General features: G+C 43.9%; 1 protein-coding gene across 4 annotated transcripts in view; it reads left to right on the plus strand.

Annotated features, from left to right (window-relative positions):
- The window catches only part of EBF1 (EBF transcription factor 1), a 378394-nt gene that overhangs the window by 286704 nt on the left and 76457 nt on the right, over positions 1-15233 (plus strand). For all 4 annotated transcript variants that reach the window (XM_045826138.1, XM_045826160.1, XM_045826169.1 and 1 more), the window contains exon 10: positions 10066-10192. In XM_045826138.1, the coding sequence (XP_045682094.1) occupies positions 10066-10192 (127 nt within the window). The remainder of the gene's footprint in view (positions 1-10065; positions 10193-15233) is intronic.

The following is a 15233-nucleotide window of genomic DNA, read 5'->3' on the forward strand; positions in this document are numbered from 1 at the left end:
AATAACACTAGTTACATAGTTGGCCCCCTCTCTTGATCTCATCTCCCTCCCCAGATAATGAAACTGATGGACAGAGAGGTTAAACTTGAACCAAAGTCCCCCTGAATCCAGAGCCAAGTCTTGACATCTAATAAGAATGTAGTGAAACCTCATTTATCCAGAGAAGAGTGTGATGATAGCCCTAACTCTCCCAAACTCAGCATGACACCAGAAGTAAACAAACAAACAAAAAAGTAACTATATAAAATGACAGACTTTGGGGTAACCAGAACAGTAATTTTTTACAAACTGTGACTGGACTTCTCTCTTTTCCCAGGTCATAGCAAAGGAGCCAACTAGAAGCAGGTGGTTAGGAGCAAGCTCTGACAGCAGAAGTGACAGGTTAATGTCAAGGGCAGAAACGGGAAACCTAAAAAGCAGATGAAAAACTTTATTACGGTGCAGCACATTAATGACTGTTCACAATGACAGTGGCCCTGAGTCATTAAGAGAGAGATGGCAATTATATTCCATAAATCCTTTCTAAAACAGTGAGCTGTGTGTAATGGGTCCATGAAAGATTTCCAGTGAAAACAGTTGGAATCGCAGAGTCCAGAGTCCAGCACAAATAACACCCCTTTTTTATTACAAACACTTTTGTTACAGAATCTTAAGCATGTAATTCTGTAACAATAATATCACACTCAAGCATACCATATGATATGTTAGGTGAAGTGTTCAAATTGCTGTCCATCTTGTGCAAGACATCCACACACCCTACCAGCTACACTCAGGCAGGCCTTACTTCTGCTGGACCCTGCCTTCAGAGTGTTTGGCTTTGGTCTTCTGCACAGCTCACTCCTGTAGGGACGTGTTAAGTAAGGAATAATTGAATACCTATGGAAACATCAATGTATGCAGTGTGCAAATATAAACTAAACCATATAAAAAAAAGTTAAATGAGTCTCTGTTTAGTATCTTGATATCCTTTTCTTAGAGCTTTGAAAGACCCTAAAAGTCTTGGTAAAAGGTGAATTCATTCCCTGCCACCCCATCTATCAATCTTTTGGTTCTTATATTTTTCTTTCCTAATTCCATAGGCAAAGATTTGACCCTGCAAACCGCCAACTCTGATAACATTCAGCCTCTTCCATAAATGTCTCCGGCTCCGCTGTTTCTTTTCTATTTTAATTTTCAAACAAACAAGCAGGAACCCAGGACCCTAAGGCAGGCTGATTAAGGAGTGATGTTCCTTCTTGACTGGACTTAGAAAAACAAGCCTTGAGAAAGAGTTCATTGTGCAGCTTCCAACCACAGGACCTGGCGTTGCTGGTGTCCAGCCCTGCCCTCCCGGCATCCTCCGGACCTCAGGGACGCGCCTGTGCTTTCCCAGCTCCCAGACGGTCAGGACGGGCTCCAGTCTGCCATGGGGCCCAGCTGGCTCCAGGTCCACATCCTGGGAAGAGAGCTGGAGAAAGTGTTTTTAAAAAATGAATTACCGCCCCCCCCAAAAAAAATCAATAATCAACCCACAAAACCAAAGGTATTTGAAGAATATTTATTTTAGCTTTTTTCTCCCAAATCTGTTATTTTGAAAGAGGATCTTGTTGCTGTCTTGTACAATTAACTGCACTGATATAGGGACCCGGTCAGTCTTTTCGGTGGAAGAGTTGGGTGGTATAGTTTTGCAAATGCTTACTGAGGCCACCAGGAAGTTTGTGGGGACAAAGTAAAGTGATTTTTTTTTCTTTAGTAATGAGATTTGTGAATGGGATAGTACTGATTGTTTCTCTTCTGGTAGTTAATCAGGGACTTTCTTGAACCTTCATCCTAATTGTTAGCGGTGGTTGATGGCATCATGGCATTTATTCATCCGGTGTTCAACAAGCTCAGGTTGGGGCAAAAGTGGGTTTACAGCTCCTCCCGTGGAAAATAATGCAGTAATCAATGAGAACGATACACGAAGAAGCTATTTCACATACTCACCACTGTAAGCCTACTTGTGCCCTGCCCTGTGTTTACCGAGGGCCAGGTACTGTGAGAACTGGAAACACAGTCGTGAAATCAAGCAAGACGAAGTTTTCATCCTCATGGGACTTATATTCTAGCTGTGGGACCCAGACTAGATAAGAAAATATATCTACATCTCTCTACCGCGTGTCCGTGAGGCTGTCTGGGCGAGAGAGATTTCAGACAGTTTTCAGAAATACTGCTGACTATTCAAAAGCGAGGTTTTAAGTCCTGCATTTAAGTCAATTCCCGAGACTTAACTTTCAAAAGTCTCCACTGACATTCATCCATAAAGTTGATCTCTGGGAATTCCTGTAACCCAGCATATTTTGCTAAACATTGGTTTAAAGTTGTTTTGTTGAAAGGACAAAGGGAAACCAGAATGTTTGTGAAACAGTAAATGCCTCCACTGGCTGTCTCTCACGTTCCCTGAGAAATCATATACCGCCTTTGAGACAGGCAATTCTTGGGAACGAGAAAAATCCGTGTTATGAAACCCAGAGAACTCTGATTAGGGGGCAAACCAGAATACACCGAGGACCCCGGGAGAGGAGCCGGCAGCGCCTGATCGACGTTGTATCCACTCCAGGGGAATGGCGATACGATCCAGAGGTTCGGCCGGCACAGCCGCCACTTTTCATGTCCCAGCTTCCTTTAGGAACTCCCGAAGATCATATTTCCTAAAACGCCATCTTTAACTACAGAAAGATGAATGTTCCAGAGTGGAGGGAAAACGAGTTTGCTTGCTCAGTCACTACCCCTGTGGTGTCTCTTTAAAAATCCTTGGGTGGTTTGGTTTTGAAGCTTTAATTATGCTTTGATGTTACAGTTTCCTTATTTAAGTGTCTGCTTCATGTCCATCACGCAGCACCCTCTGCCTGTCTCAAAAACGATGGATATTATTATCCTAATTGAGAAGGAGGGAGAATGCTGTGAGAATTATTAATACGTAAATTAAAAAATTAATCTGGAAAGTGCTTTAGGGTCCCTAGAGAGCTTTACCCAAACATAATGTGTATTTACTGTTATTATAAGTACTCCCACAGAGCAGATAGGCTGGTGCAGCATGAGATGGGGAAACTGAGGCACCGAGCATGGCAATGGGTGAGTGGGCCAGCGTCCCGTGAGCCCAGACACTTGGATGGGTAACACCCAAAAACCATTGTGCCAGTGCCCGTTTTAGGCTTTTTCTAGCCATCAGTGTTAATTATTTTCCCAGAAACATAATTTTTCCTCCCTTTTATCCCTTCTCTTTCGTTCCTTGTTTTGGACTTTTTAAAAATAATTTTTTTAGTGTTGAAATTGATTAAGGCTAAAATAGTAAATCCTAGGGCTAGTAATGAAAAATCGCTGGTGTGCTTTCTAGTAACCCCAGTTATTTTTTGGCTTTGTGGCTTGGAACTTCCATTTGCATTTATTTCATGTAGACCCACTGGTCAGAAAACACACGTAAGGGCTTCTCTTGGAATGGTGTTTTGTTTTTTTTTGTTGCTGAGAAATCATTCTCAGCAAGCCTCTCGCCAATGAGAAAGGCCATTTTGCGTCCCTACTACGTTCCCAGAACCTTCAAGGATATAGAAGAAGCCGAGGATCCGATCCATCCTCCTGACGGTAGCGGTGGGGTGGGAAGTACACGAGCCAGCCATTATGGAAAAACAGTGGGTGGTCGCGGAGAGGGACTGCCTTGGTGGCAGAGTGGCGGTCATCAGCCAGGCAGGCTTGCCACTTCTGATTGGTTCCTTGGTCCTGTTTCTTAACTCACCTGAAACTCATGTTCCTCGTCTGTGAGCTAGCCAGTGCCGATACCTGCCCCTAATGCTGGAGGACAGAGTCACTGAAGGAGCTGCACACGGCACTCAGCACACAATTAGAAGGCAGCACGAGGTTGCCTCAGAGGTCCCGTGGAGGTCACCTCCACCGTCCATCATTAGGTGTGAGCCAGAGTGACACAGACACTAAGTGCCGACCACTGCAGGAATCTTCTCTCTTGTGCTCCGAGTCTGGAGAAGCAAAAATGCTCCTACAAGGAGCTGAGAGGGAGCGTTGGTACTGTGGCTGGGGTTCCCATCACAGGCGGCAGCCTCTCCCGGACCTCACAGGGGCCGGATGGGTTTCTTTCATTGTCATGCCACACTCCAAACTTATTTCTCCTGAGTATAACGTTAATGAATTCTTGTTGTTGAGAAGTTAGAAACTCAGGTACGCTGAGAAAATTACAATTACCTGTAACTTGACCATCTAGCGGTAATTTCTCTTGATACTTGGATGATTTTCCTTTTAGTCTTTCTTTCTTGGAGATATATATATCTAATTCTTATATAATCACATGCAATACATGTTGCACAAAAACTAATGTTATTCTACGTTTGATCTTTAGTAATAGTTATTCATGATAAACATAATGCCTAGAAGTGGATGGATTTACCTCTTCCAATATTATTTACGTGACTGTTATTTCCTGCACAAGCACACCCATGTACAAATGGACACACAAACCCACACATGTGAGGAGGAAGAGTATGAGAGAGAAGGCAAATCGCTTGTAATGCTACAGAAAGAAACATTTAGCCCTGATCCTTTGTGGGCTACTTTTGTGGTATTACTTTCTTAGTCTTTTATTTTTTTCTCTGTAGTTCATCTTTTCCCATCTCATGGGAGTCACAGATCTTGGGACATCCCTCTTTTACCACTTACATGAAATCTGAACAGTGGCCTCACACGGGTACCTGAGAGCAGTGGATAATTAATTTTAAGGGCAACTTACAAAATGAGTGTTACATATTACCAGGTTCAGAGCTGTGACTCTAATGGATAAGACTACTATACTTAATGGAGTCAGACATCTAGCAGAATTCTGGCCTAATTTATATAAGTATTTATTCCAGAAATATTTTGGAAATATCTCATATGTAAGGCATTAACTTAAATACTTTGGAGGATAAATATATGAATTGATCCCTGCTGCTGATCTCAGGAACTGTCTACTGGGAGAAATATTGTAGGGAATTCTTTATAGCACAGAGAACAAAGGATGCTAAGTCTTGCCTCGTAAACACCATAATTGTATACATTCTTAGAAAGACACAGGTAACTGGGGCTTTAGGATCAGGTGAAACTTCTGGAAGAGAAGTCATGTGGTCAGGGTCTTGAAGAGGAGGTGGACTACGAGAAGGGAGCTGATGAGGCAAGGAGCGGCACGGACAGGTCAAAGACGTCAGGCAGGGTTGGCGTTGGCGTGTATCCACGCACCCTGCTCTCCAGAACATGTGGCAGCAGAGAGAGGGAGGGCAGAGAGCAAGATGGGGGTCAGGCGGAGGAGCACCCTGCATGGGATACCAAGGAGTTTGGAATGTGTCCTGCATGTAAAGAGGCAGGGAGAGTTTGAATCAGGGAATGATGACAGGAGGAGGTTGTATTTAAAGAAGATACTTCTGGAGGAGAAAGTAGAAGAAGCAGAGGGAGAATATTTAGAAAGCGCCGCTGTACTGGTCTAAGAAATAACAACAGCCCGAATAGGAGAAAGTGAAGAAGCAAAGAGACAGTGGAGTTCAGTGGGCAGGGCTGGGGTGGGGAGGGTCAACATGAGTAAAAGGAAAATTGAAGCAGGGAGAAATAAATAGGATCCCAAGTTTTCTATTTCGGTTGTTTCAAAGGATAGCATTCCCTTAACTGAGAAAGGAAACAGGGAGGCCAGAAGTGCATTGATAGGTAGGAAGATGATAAATTTAGCTTGGGTCACGTGGACGTTGAGGTGGCAATTAGACGAGTGTGGGGAGATTCTGTTACCCTGTTGCTAATAAAAGTGTGGTGCTTGGCCGGAGGGATCACAGCTACAGGTGTAAATCTGGGAGTGAGTTTTGCTGAGGCGGTGGAGTCGATGAGTAAACTCAAGAAATGTTAGGCAAGTAGGAGCAGAACAACACTCGTGACATTTTTATAATTGCGAAGTTGGCAGAAAGGAAAAGCTTGAAAACGAGGAAAGCAGGAGCCAAGGACGGAGAGCGGAGGTCTGGAAAACACTTACTGACCGGCAGACGAGAGCGGTTCCCTTCCTTGTGTTTTAAATGGTCTTGGTTAACGTGCCCAGCCACCCACTCTTCCCACCTGGAATTCACACCCCACGACGGGGTGGGTTTAGAAGGCAGTGACCGGGAAGGTGCTTTGGTAAATAAACCACTGCACATGCTGCAAGTCCAAGGTCTTATAATGGGTGTCACAGAAGTGAAGAAAGTGGAGACTTCCAAGACCGGAGAAAGTAGTGTCAGGTGCTATAGAGTTTCTAAAGAATGTTTATTTTTAGCTCAACTCATTGGCCGTGCAATTTAAGGAAGTTGAGTCAGAGTGAATCTGTCCTCTAATCGCTTAGATGGGATGGTATTTCCCGAGGTATGGAGCGTGTGTCCCAGGAGTGCAGGGGGCAGTTTGGGATTTGACACAGGCAGTAAGTAGGACCAAAGCACGTGGTGATAAACCATCCTCCTTTTGTTTCTCTTTTCATCCTGAGTTATGTCGCTGGGGACAGGCTCAGTGAGGGCAAATGCATCCGTAACACCCAACACTAACTGATCTGTAGTTCCAATAAACTCCTTCCGGTTGTCCATATTATCTAGCTGGAACTTAACAGCATCGAGTTAACTTTAAGATACCATCTATCATACCGCCTTAATTTGGTAGGGGATACCAGTTTTCTAGGTAGCGATAGAAAGTTTGCTTTTTATGAAAAAATGTTTTAAACAGAAAGGCAATTTTTAATATATTAAGTACATGGCCATGTAGGTGACATACGTGTAGATATGGCAGAACTGAGAAAGTGGTATTCCAGTGATGGGTGTTTGGAAAATGTAGACTCACTAGAGCCCTTCCTCCTTCTGTGGCTTGGAGTGGCTGCCCTTGTTCAGCCAGGTTCGACCATGTTCGACCATGGTTCAAAATATGTTCTGGTGTGTGTGTGTGTGGGCGGGGGGGGGGGGGACCTTGGCCTCTAGACTTCCGGATCCAGACCCTGTCCTTCCCCTCAGATGTGGTTGGGTCCGGTTTTGAAGCCTCTAGAATTTTGTGAAGTGGTGTGTCCTTAGGTCTTACGATAAGAGCATTAGCTTTAAATGGCTGCTAGCATTCCTTTGAGAAATGAATTCTATGTTTCTTTGAGTTATTAGTAAATAAGACTAAGCTTTCAAACGGATAGAAGTCAGATAAAATGGCTTTCCTCTGCGAGCCCTCAATACCACGTGTCAGTGCCAGAGACTGTTCCCACACCCACACCCCAAGACAGAAAAGCACGGGTGAGTCCATTCTCCAGAGATGATTCATAATTCACCTCGCTGTTGACGCGCAGTTATTTCACACAGAAATCTCTGCTTTCGTTAGGGCAATTGACTAGAATTGAAAATGAAATTATACATGAAAATGTGGTTTAGTACTCTGAGCCTCATCCTTGCTGCCAACACCCCGCTCTCAAACCAGTCCCCCAGTCTCCTCACAGGCCTGTCTAATCAGTTCACAAAGCTCACGAAGTGTGTTCTCAGTGTGGCAACTCACAGGTCATAAGTCCTTGTACTTAAAAACACATCTTCACTCGTCTATTTACTAATATCTTCCCATCTTTAAATTTCTTTTCCCCCTGAGAAAGAGAGGGCAGGTGAAGGATTTTCTCACTGGCTGAAAGTTCTTCTAAATATTATTGTGAATCAATGTTACTCTACCTCCTAAGTTACTCTTAAAAATAGGAGCACGCCACCTCTGTGGAATATAAAAGTATGGCGAATTTCATCATCAAAATCCTAGCCAAGGATCGGGCATAAATGAAAAATGATATAGCAGGATATAGCACAGAGGTAAGGGGAAAACAACACACACAGTCTGTGGATCTGAAAATTTTGAGTTTATCACTTTTTAAAAGTTTCCACACAGTTTCTTCCCTCTGAGAAGATAGGAAGTATTTGTCACTGTAGTTTTTTGGACCATATCAGCATTAATTTTTGCTCTAACAAGGAGGATCATGTACAAACAGTTTGGCCATTTTGATTCTGTTTTTACATCTAAAAAAAAGGGATAATAATAAAAGCCAGTGTTCTGACCAAATGAATGTTTGTATGTAAAATCCTCAGGAACGTGGTGGAGACCTCCCAGGACCCTGGACAAGTGTTAATTCCCAACATCGCAAAAACACTCTCTGAACAATTGAGATTAAACGTGCACTTGATTTTGGAAGATGATCTTTTACTGCCCTTCAGAGCCTCTCTCTTTCTCCTAGTCTCTACACAGTACTAAACTTGATTTCCCGGTGTCAGTGCTTACAGATGAGAAGAACAAATTAGAAGGTGCAAAGGACACCGGGGGAAAAGACAAAGAGATGGAATAAAATAGAACTAATTTAAAAACAATGGCTATCCGGGCTGTTTGGCGGGGGGCAGGGTGGGCGTTAGGGAACAGCCCCTTAGAACCTCAGCAGTCACATAGGGCTTTTCTGTATCACAGCAAGATGTGACAAGGGCTATTCCGATAGATGACCTTGATTTGTCATGTCTAAATGAAATGATACATGCTTCGCTTATGTTATAAAACCTACAGTGCATCTTGGAAGAATTCCAATATGGAAAGAACGAAATTTGAAGTCAGAATCTTTTGTGTGTGTGTGTGTGTGTGTGTGCTTTTCTGGATAAACCCTTAGCCATCCAGAACACTCAGCCATGGAAATGAGCTCAGTCTCCAGGGGTACCACAGGAGCATGGTTTCCCTGAAGTGGCCCTTGTGTGTCTCCACAAATAAGCCCAAAGCCCACAGATTCTGTGGAAGAAGATCGCCATTTCTAATTAGTAAGTTTAAGAGATTTTATGCAGATGGACAGCCTTTTCTTTACGTGTCAAGAAAGAGCATTTGGCAGAAAGGACTTGTGGACTTCGGCGTTATCCACTCCCTCGCGTTCTCCTCCCCAGAACCAGTGTTGGGGCAGTTCACCCAGGGAGGACCCAGGGGCTGGTTCTCATGGGCGTCACCCTGCCTCTCATGGTATCACCTGTGATTTTCTGGGCAAAACATTTGCATTGGGCCTGGCTTATACGTGAGAACAAAAGCCCTTTCTAAGTTACACCCATAAGAATAGCACGAACATAAGTCAGGACACACGCAAGTGATAACCCCATTGTGTACTGACTCAGTACCACAAATATCTAGCTCAGTGAATGTAGAAGAAGTCAAGTCGTGGGCAACTGCAGACACCACAGAGAGAGAGAGCATATAGAATCCAGCACCCTCAGAGGTCAGCCAGGCAGATGCCAGGGCTGGATTTTTCAAAGAACCAGATAATGCCATTTTATGACTACTAATAACATTTTAGTTATATAAACAAAGATAAGAGTAATAAAAAATAAATTCTGCTTCGCGGTGTAATCTGATTGCCAACAGGGTTCAGAAATGAGCTTTCTCACTGTGCACGTGGCATTGTGTAATGGCCCAGTGATCACTCTGCAGCCCCCTCCCCAACCTCCCATTTCCCTTTTATGGACAGTCCTTAGTTCTGCCAGATCCATAAGCGATTCCAGGGAGGCAGGTTAAAGCCCTTTGATTGTGCCTCTGGTAGTTAATGCACCAAATGGTCTTTAGGGGCATTTCATATGCTCTGCAGCTAATCAGAGCGCCTTGGCCCGGTGATTTCCTACCTCTGTGTTTTCCACATGTTTAAGGGCTCAGTTCAAACACCAGGCCCCCAGCTTCTGGAGAGGCATGGCGCAGCTCAGTTCGGAGTGGGGTGTCTGTGCTTCAAACAGAGATTTTCCAAAGGATATCCTGTAGTAGATAAATCATTTCATTAGGCCAGGTTCCCTCTCCAAACCAGGAAGCAGAGTGCCTGTCCTGTAGGGAGGCTCTGATAAAGTTGTTATGGCTGTGCTCGGAGCACTTGTAAATATTGTCTGTCATCGGTGTCTCTTATACAGGTTCCATCGAGATTGTCTTTAAACACTGACAGGTTAATTATGTGTCTTCAAGCTTTGTCGGTTGAGAGCTGATGGGAAAGTTGTAAAATGAGTCCTTCACATAGTGCAATGACAATTGTTTTCTTCCAAATGTCTCCCCTAGTTGATCACTCCTCATGCCATCCGTGTGCAGACACCTCCTCGGCACATCCCTGGTGTGGTGGAAGTCACATTGTCCTACAAATCCAAACAGTTCTGCAAAGGGACTCCGGGAAGATTCATTTACACAGGTAAGAACCCTGCAGGTGGTGAAGGCAGAGCTGGTTTGGTCCTGGGCGTCTTTGACTTGATCTCCTGTGCATAAGTGTGCATTTTATGTTTAAATCTAGTTTCTGTTGAGATTTGCTTTCTTTCCCCATTTCACCATTTATGTGACCAAATGAATTGCTGCTGCTATTACTACTACTACTACTATTATTATTACTCATCTGGTTGTCCATGTTGATGATAGGATCAGTCAAAATAATTGGTTGGATTCCTAAAGAAGCAGCGTGAGAAATAATGGAAGGGGAAGAGGCCCTAGACAATCTTGAGTCTCTCTGTATTTGTTTGCTTTATAGAGTACGAATGTGCTTTAATGAACAGTATGACTGTCTTCCAACCTGGTCATAGCTTTTGTATTACAGACAATTGGTAGTTTTCCTATTGAATTCTGGGTTGGTGCTTTCTTCCCCTGTAAGCTGCAGCTGGCACATGGACCTGCCTGTGGTAAGAAGCTAGGGTCCCAGGGTGAACGTGAGTTCCCTCCCACTGATGGAGAGAGCAGGCAGGTTCTCTGTGGAAATCCATCAAGTTCACGGTCCGAGCACCCCATGTTTACTTTAGGAGATCCTCAGATTGTAATGTGCCAACCAAATACCCAGGGATCTATTTGGAGTGCGGATTTTGATTCAGTCACTCTAAGTGGGACCCGAGAATCTGCATTCTAACCAGCTGCTAGGGGAGGCTGCTGCTGGTCCAAGCACCACAGTGGGGCTAGTGATGTCCTAGGCCCTCTGATTGGTAGCTGTCATCCCTGCAGAGTGTGTCTCCAGGAACTGGTCCCACGTTCCCGCCTTCATTCAGTAAAGGGCTGGTGCGGTAAAGAGAAGTCTGTTAACATGTCCTACTTATAACCATACAATTCAATAGAGCAAATCTTATTTTGCTGTGACATGTTACCTCAAAGCATCTTCCCTGTTGTATTTTAATACTGGGAACAAAACCAATCATGCCTTTTAGTCTCTCTCTCTCTCCCTCAAAATTATAAAAACAATTAATGCATCCTGACCCTTGGAAATGCCTCCCAGCCCTTTAAACAAAATGCAGGTTTGGTGCCTGCTTGACGATTAGTTTTAGTTAATTGAAAATTATAGGATTGACCCAAGAGGAAAATTTTGTTTGCACTCCAATCACTTTTACAAATTAAGGAAAATTACCACAATTTTGTTTAGCTAAGGTTTCACACTGAGTTCAAGAAATTAGCTCAGCCATCTCAACAAAGTCAGCACTTTGTTAGTGAGCACTTGAAAAAATAATAGTCTATCTGGAGTTGTGTGGTGTATACAAACCAAGCATAGAGAAAGCTATGATGCTTTATAGAAGTAGGCCAAGTGTTTTTAATTAGGCTCATTGGTTCAGCGTAAGTTTTGAAGAACAATCAAACTAGCAGATTAGCTGTTTCTTTTAAAGCTAGGATTTCTTGCCATTCATTTTTCCCATGAGAACTTCCACATAGCACTTATTTTTTTTTTTTACAAGCCTCATTATGGGCCTGCAGGAAAAGGACCAATTGAAACTTCTGATACTGTAACATTCCCCCCCCATCATTCCGAGGGATGGGAGTTTTTCACAATGTTCCTCACTGAACTTGGTGTTCTGGAACATATTACAAAACCACAGAGGCCAAATGTTTTCTCTGAGGAGTTTGGACTCTGTTTTTGGCTGAAAACATTTAGGCCTCGCTGGCTGCTTATTTACTCTGCTATTAAGAACAAGAAAAGGAGAAGAAAAAGAAGAAGAAAATGCTGTGGGGTGGGAGGTACACGAGGCAATCAGGCATGATTCCGCCTTGGTGACAACGTCCCTGCCCATTAATGGTTCCATTTTGTGGTTAGGTCTCATTTAGAAGAAATTATTTTTAATCAGTGTTCAACAAAATATCCCCTCGAGCCACCTGGCCATAAAAGTTTTTTTTTTTAAATCATCCCCATTAAATTACTTAACTTCTCAAAAGAAAATAGCTTGGGACCCGTCATTATTTGGAATTTTTTTTAACCATTAAAAAAAATTGCCATCAATTTAAAAATCACATCTCGGAAAACCTGCAGCATAAGGGAATTAAGATCGAAGGTAAATGTGGCAGATTTGCAAATCTAGCGAAGTAGTTGAGAATAAGAGAGGAATCCTTGGTGTGCATGCACACGTGTAAGTGTGCAAGAAATTTATGGGAAAAAAAATACCTCTTCTGACTTGTCCTCAGACTGGGCAACAAATCTAGAAGAGTTAGTTTTTTGAGTATTCTGGGAGAGAGTGTAACCTCCCTCCCCATGTTGAAAAAAGAAAAATGTGAAGGGGGAGGGATTAGTCAGAGAACATGTACGAGTGACCTGCGAACGTGGATGACGGTGTGGGGATTGGTTGTGGGAGCGGGGCGGGGGTGGGGGGCTGGGTCGGGGACGTGAAGGGGAAACATCGGGACAGCTGTAACAGAATAAACAAGAATGTAAAAAAAATTTTTGAAGAAATTGGCATAAAAACTTCTCCACTGATGTTGTTGGCTGTTAACCGTCCCAGTGACATGACATCATTTCAGCAAAAGGGAATCTCTGTCTCCTGGCGAACTGCACACGGGACTCTTGACCATGAGCATTAGACGCCCCCACTGAGGGTCCCTTGTCTGTGGCTGGTGCTGCTGCCAGCTCCTGCGACACACACAGCTCACCTGTCTGCTGGTCCCTGGTTACCAGCAAAGGCATCGAGACGGGTTGTAAACGGCAGCCGGGCAGCCCCCCTCTCCCACCCACCCACAGAAGCTCACACTTCATTTTCTTCAACATCCTCAGTGTTTCAAGATGTGAGGGGTGGTTTTCTGGAGGGGGAGCCAGGCCTCTTGTTTCTTAATGGAATGTCACTTGGAATTTTTTTCTTAAAAAAAAAAAAAAAGAAAGAAAGAAATATCCTCAGACTGAAAAAGAACAACCCAAACTAAGGCCCTGTTGCTGTTTTCTGAGTGTGTGTGAGAGAGTGTGGTGGGTGTGTATATGTGGAAGTCTCTAAAAATCCACAATCATAAAAAACGACAACAGTAAGAACCACCACCAACAACAACGGAACCAGGAACAGCATGCCCTAATCTATGCGAATAAAGGCAGACTTTTGGGGGAGGGAGGGGTGAATTCGACTAAGCACAGATTGCCTGCAAGCTGGCCCCCCTTGTGAGGACTGAGAGCGCAGCTCTCAGACCAGGGACCCGGCAGGAATGCGTAGCGGCCAGATGTGCAGGTCTCTGGAGTCCGCCCCAGCGAGCAGGGAGCCTAGTGAACCCCAACTTGATCAGACCGCAAAAGCTCAACAGCACTGCCGGGATCTTATTTATCGTGGCCAGTTATCCTAATGGCAACCCAGGGCAAGGCGACTTTAAATTCTAAATGTTTTCTAATAGAAGGAAACAAACACCCTTTCCGAGACGTCTGGACTGTTTTCAAAGCCCTCTGGTTGGGTTTCTGGGCGGCCAGTCCAGGAGGAAGCAGACCCACCATAAACCCTCAGCGCTGTGGAAGGGGGTCTCCACCACACCTTTGTCATTCCCCCAGCTTGCTCTCCTGCAACTGTGACGTCTTTAAGAGCCTTGGATCTTTTAGAATTGCAATCTCTCCTGCTAAGCGTTAAGTAATCTTTGGAGCTGATAAAAGACTCTGAGGAGCTGTTAGCTGCCTCTTCAAAGTTCTTAGAATTGGTTTTCCTGTTAAGAAGTGGCCAAATCCAAATGCAGCTTTTACTTCATTCTAGTTGTTTCTCCATTGGAGAGGCTGCTACCTCTAGGGAAGATAGAACCAAATGGGCCACCAGGATGACGTTTGCCCAGCTTAGGTGTGCATGGAGGGCCGTGTGCTGCCTGCTCCGCCCACAGCTGGAGAGGGTCCTAAGAGATAGCTATCTAACTCCTGATGTTTGCTTAGGCCACTTCCGGTCATGTCAGCTTCCAGGTTTCCCCATTCTAAACACTGTTCGCCAAGCTCACTGTCCCCATAGAAGGACTAAACCAAATCCCTGTATATTAGTCTCAGTTAACTTTGAAAATAACCCTTCCTGGAAATACTTCCTGTTTGTACCTCATGCCCAAAATAACTTTGCATGTATTAGGGGCCGTTTTAGCTGAATCTGCTCTGAAACCTGAAGACAAGCACCATGTCTTTCAAGGATTCCTTTTTTCTCCCCTTTTCTCTGTTTTCCCTTTTCCCCTCCCTCCTGCCCTCCCCTCTGCTTTCCCCCCTTTTATTTCCTGCCTCCCCCCACCCCATTCTTTCCTTCCTCACTTCCAAGGAGACGGCGTAGCATAGTGATGGATCCTTGGGTTCAAGAGATGACACCTGGAGGTCCAACTCTCAGCTCTACCGCTTCCTAGAGAGGTTATTCCGGGGGCAGTGCGCGACAGCTCTGAGCCACAGTCGCCTCATCGTTCAAAGGGAATGATGCCTTGCTGGGGTTGCTTTTAGTACCAGGGAAATGTGTGTGAAGCACCTAGCATGAGCTAGCACGAGCACCTAGACAGATATGGGTAGTTTGCATTAATACCTGAAGGCCATTCTTATTATTCTTTTATTCATTTGTTGCCAAGTCCCTACCATGGTATAAATATCTTACATATATTGTTTATCTTTTCTAGCATTTCCCCAGATGTCTGGGAAATATCCTTTAGGAATTTTAGTAACGAAACTGCAGCCATTGGTAAATTAAGAAACAAGTTAACACCAATCAAACCAAAACAAAAAGAGCAAAATATCAATACGGTAGCAAGCAAAAGATTTATACATGTGAACGCAACAATTTTGATATACCCAACATTTTCTCAGGAAAATAATAATAAGTTCTCTTATTATTATACTTAAATAATAATAAGTATTACAACAAGGCAGTCCTGACTCATAAAGTTCTCTGGTGTTGATTTTTCAGAAACAACACCTATCTCTTCTAGTTTCCATCCCAAAGTCCAACTACGATTCTGGAGACCTTAGCAACATGGATCCATTCAGTCTATCCCCAGCTTCCTTAAAGGTGTCTAAGTTATAA

Source organism: Phyllostomus hastatus, unplaced genomic scaffold, assembly GCF_019186645.2.
Source record: "Phyllostomus hastatus isolate PE091 unplaced genomic scaffold, TTU_PhHast_1.1 phas_contig_150, whole genome shotgun sequence".
NCBI classification, from domain to species: Eukaryota; Metazoa; Chordata; class Mammalia; order Chiroptera; family Phyllostomidae; genus Phyllostomus; species Phyllostomus hastatus.